This window comes from Poecilia formosa, unplaced genomic scaffold (genome assembly GCF_000485575.1).
Source record: "Poecilia formosa unplaced genomic scaffold, Poecilia_formosa-5.1.2 Scaffold93, whole genome shotgun sequence".
NCBI classification, from domain to species: domain Eukaryota; kingdom Metazoa; phylum Chordata; class Actinopteri; order Cyprinodontiformes; family Poeciliidae; genus Poecilia; species Poecilia formosa.
The window spans coordinates 191244-195918 of NW_006800032.1; the positions used below are offsets into that span (position 1 = coordinate 191244).

At 39.1% G+C, this 4675-nt stretch overlaps 1 protein-coding gene across 15 annotated transcripts in view; it reads left to right on the forward strand.

Moving 5' to 3' along the window:
- The window catches only part of p2rx1 (purinergic receptor P2X, ligand-gated ion channel, 1), a 26282-nt gene that overhangs the window by 10497 nt on the left and 11110 nt on the right, over positions 1-4675 (forward strand). For all 15 annotated transcript variants that reach the window (XM_016674314.1, XM_016674308.1, XM_016674312.1 and 12 more), the window contains exon 2: positions 2882-3026. In XM_016674314.1, the coding sequence (XP_016529800.1) occupies positions 2882-3026 (145 nt within the window). The remainder of the gene's footprint in view (positions 1-2881; positions 3027-4675) is intronic.

The window sequence follows — 4675 nt, forward strand, 5'->3', positions numbered from 1 at the left end:
CGGACCTCCAATCAACCAGGGAGGTCCCAGGAAAGACGGACCTCCAATCAACCAGGGAGGTCCGAGGAAAGACAAACATACATGCGACCAAACTCCACTGGTTGCATGGTGGGCCTTCATGCTGGCGTTGGCATGAAGACCAATCTATGCCCGGCTCGGCCTTTACACCGACCCACACCCAGGTGGCACTAACCTGGGTCACTAATCAAACCCAGGTTTTGCCAACACTGGGCATTATGAAAATTCAACGCTTTACACAAATTTAGGAAATCAAAACAGACACAAAATTCCTCACTCTAAAATCAATGGAGAAAACACAGCATCAATTTCAGCTGTCCAGAAACAACCAGTCAGAACCAAAAGTGTTAAATGTGTCTCAGCACATTGAACATATTAGAAACCAATCAGAACCAAAAGTTTGTCCTTTGGTTTGATTGGTTGCTAATGCGTTGAATGTGTCTCAGCACATTCAATACATTAGTCTACTGGTATGCTGCAGCTATGCAATTGGCAGAAAAACAACCGAACATTATATAATTATTTATAGAATGATTTAGAAAACAAAATTCTGTACAGGCTCGTCAAAACTATTTCGACCCGTATTAGAACTTTGCATTCATTTCCCTTCATTTTAGTAGCTGCGATTTTGCCTAACCCAGACATTTTCCCCAACTCTAACATTAACTAAAACTTAATTCACAATGAATCCATCATATTAGGACCAGGCTTTGGTCCTAATATGATGGACCTGATATGACACTGTACATATAATGGTGAGTTCACACCAAACGCGTTTTGACCGTCAGGCGCATCTGGTTAACATTCAAAGTCTATGTGGAGGCGCGTTGAGGGCCGTTGTGGCGCGTTTCGAGAGTCTAGCACGGCGTTGGACGCTCCACATAAGACTTTGAATGTAAACCAGACTCGCCTGACGCTCAAAGCGCATTTGGTGTGAATGCACCATTAGAATATTCAGTTCCTATGGTAACAATGTCATCAGCAGTGATGACATCACTCTTTGATACATCAAAGGAATCTCTCTCAACTGTAGCACAGTTTTTTTCAGACCTGTTCCTGTTTCAGACTTATAAGTTATGAAACTTCTCCAGGAGCTGTTAAAATCATTTGAAGGCACAGAATCAGCCCAGTACAGGTTCACATTCTCAGGTGAGAGAGACTCGCCTGGTATAAAGTTAATTTTTCGGTACTGGAATTAATTTATTAATTTAATCAAAGTATGTCATGAATATGTGTTTGTGTACTCCATCTTCAGTCCAGAGCATACTAGTTTTTTTTTGTTTTACTTTTACCACTAGATGATATGCATGTAGGATATGACAAAAACAACATTATTCAGAGATGGGATAAGTTTATAGCAGCTGTGCAGATTTCTTTTTCATATATTTATTATTGTTTTTATTCTTTAGATATTAGGTTGGCTTAGAAGGATTCCAAATAATGTACAGGAATGACCTGGTGCTGTTACATGTCAATCATCAGGGTGGGCCACTGGGGGGGCCAATCAAATAATTCTGATTGACCTCTGACTAAGACCCTCCTCCCGGCTCTGATTGGTTGTTTTTGGTCCTGCAGCGCATATCTTCAGACGGCAATGTTAGCCCGGGACCAAATTGATTTTTTCACAGATTAGCTATCACAACATGGTGAGAGTTTTAATAAAATATAGGGAAAAACTCATTTTTGTAAAAGTCACATACCGCAGTTTTAAATAAAATGCATTTTTGGAGTGTTATATGCTACAACTGGTGTAATAACATTCAGCTATTGTAACTCTCCAACTTAATGTCGGTTTAACCAAAACTTTTCTAAAGAAATGTTTAAGCTTGTGTAAGAAAGGGGGACAATATACTAGCTTAAGAACTGCAAGTGGGCAGTAATTGTTCAATAGCAAATTGTATCTAAACCAACTTGGCCTCTTGCTGTTTGGGCAAGCTCTGTGTGCAGTGGCGGTATTCAGTACAATGTGGCTCCCACCAGAATCACTTAGTAAGGCCTGACTAACGTAAAACAGAAACAAGCCTTATCAAATGAAAGAAAGAGACAAAGGAACATAGAACAACAATGAAACTAGAATCAATCAATCAAACTCCAAAACAGCCCCGACCTTACAAGGACTAAACTGTGACCTCTTAAAGCATTGTTGTGCTTTTTTCTTTACAGAAAATCAGAGTAAGGCATTACATGACTTTTTTTTTACATAATGTGCAATCTAGACATATGTTTTCAGCAGATAATCTTACCCAAAGTGACTTGACATTTAATCTAATTAGCTTGATTAAATTAAACAAGGGTTGCCATCTAACTTTACAAGGTTCACTTGGTCCATTATGAGGCAAAATTAAACAAAAAAAAACAAAAACATACTGAAAGCACATTTACTTTATTGTTCAAATAATTCATTAATTTTCTTTTACACGTGTAAGCTATCTTCCAAAATGCACTCTTGCATCTTTACATCTGAGATGCTATCTGTGTTTTCACTTGTGTCCACATGCAGTTATGTGCATGGTCTCATTTCTGATCTCTGCAGAGATAAAGTGCACTTTCTGCATGAACCACTTGCACTCTCTCAACAGCTTCCTGGAACGCTTTATGCTTCTTCTTCTTCTTTTAAATCATAAACTGAAGCTAGTAGATGTCTGCATTTTGAGAAACAGCCTGTCAGATTTGTCCTTTTCGGTGGGGAGGACGAGCAGACCCACAGTGAGCTGCACACGTGTCCCCTGTCAGACATGCTGCCCGCTGTGCAGAGCGTCATGCTTCAGTCACTCATGTATATAACCTTGCTGTTGGGTTTTGGTTGGACGGGTTGCGCTGTAAAGTGGTTGAGGAGCTGACAGGACTGATGTGTCTTTCACAGGTGGGTCTTCATCTATGAGAAAGGCTACCAGTCCACAGACACGGCGGTGAGCTCCGTGTTCACCAAAATGAAGGGAGTGGGCTACACTAATGTGAGCGGGAGTGAGACGGTCTGGGACGTGGCCGACTACGTCTTCCCTTCTCAGGTCAGTAAGCGGTCAGCCGAAGCCTGGCTGGGTCAATGATAACTGCGGTTTGGATAACTGCCTGATCCAGTTATCCAAACAGCTCCACTATGTGCTTTAAACCTGGAACAACTCAGGGAGCATCGTTTGGACAGTCACTCAGAAGGGGATGAAGTCAGCATCTACATTTCATAAACCAAACTGTCACACAGATGAAAAGTCAGCCTGACGCAGACAATATATGTCACAACTCTTTGCTTTCAAAAGGAAACTGCACATCAGTTAAGGCATGACAACATTTAAGTCATACAAACTGTCAAAACAACAGCTTAAATTTCTGCTATCTGTCTTTGAACACACTGAAATGATACGCAAATAAAATAGTGGCTCTTTAAATTTAGTACTCACCCAGTCTAAGAAGTTTGTCTATTGCATGCATAAGCTAAGTACACAACAAATCGAAAGTTAAACTGCGGTTAACTACATTTGTTGACCTAAAACCTAACCCAGGATTATAGCCTGTGGGAAAGAGACATAAAGACTTCATAAAGGTTGCTTGGTTTGAGTTTTGGGTGTGGACGTTTTTTAAAAGTATCACACAAACAACATACTACCAACTTGATGAAAAGATCTTTGTCTCTTGTATGTGCTTTGATCAAGTAGGAATCAATTTCCAGCGTGACATGTGGAAAAAAGAGCTCTTACATAGTCATTCTTTGGGTTACAATAAACTGGAGTTGCAAAGTTTAGAATTTTATGGCTAATTTCTAATCCTTTACAAAGCTTTGACCTTTTGTGAGGATTAGAGGCGACGTCACACTGTGTGTGACAGAGGGCTCTATATAAAAAAAGTTTCGACGTTATTTTTAATAGGAAGTCAGAAATTGATTTCGGATTTAAAATTTTAAACTCTGGTTTTACACTGGTAATTAGAATAGTACGGTTTAAATTAGAAACTGTTAACATCAACAAATTCTCTGATCAATTCCTGGAGTCAGGACCAACTGGGGATCACAAAGCAACAACTGTGAGATCTTGAAATCATCTTTAGAATAAATCTAAGCAACACAATGATAGTTGCAAAAGTTACTATAGATAGATAAGGATAATGTCTCACTGAGACTCAGCACACGTATGTAGCTAAGGACTACATAAGGTCTCCAAAATGGTGGATCATGAGGGGCTTTGGCTATTGATTGAAAGGTTATGTTGAATCTAGTCACTTAACGTTTTTGTATATAAATCTACATTTACGGTGTTTCTATTAAAATATGAGCAAAGAAAACAAACAAACATAAACAAATAGGGTGAATTTGAATTGTACTAAGAATGAGTGCTCAGGTTCTCAAACTGCTCAAAGACTCAACTCTATCAAAAACATCTGACAATGATTCTCTGTCTCTTTCTCTTTCTCTCTCTGAAAGGAAAACTATTTCTTTTTGAGGTATAACTTGAATTTTCTAAATATTTATATAAACTTTAAGGAAATGTTTGATTCTTTCAGAAGAGAGGTTCAGAAAGAGATGAAGTCCGTTATGTCAAATTGCTAGAAAAACACCTTATCAAAGACTAGAATGGACAGAAACACCAGTTAGCTTAGATGGTGTGTGTGTGTGTGTGTGTGTGTGTGTGTGTGTGTGTGTGTGTGTATGCGTGCATGTTTGTTTGTG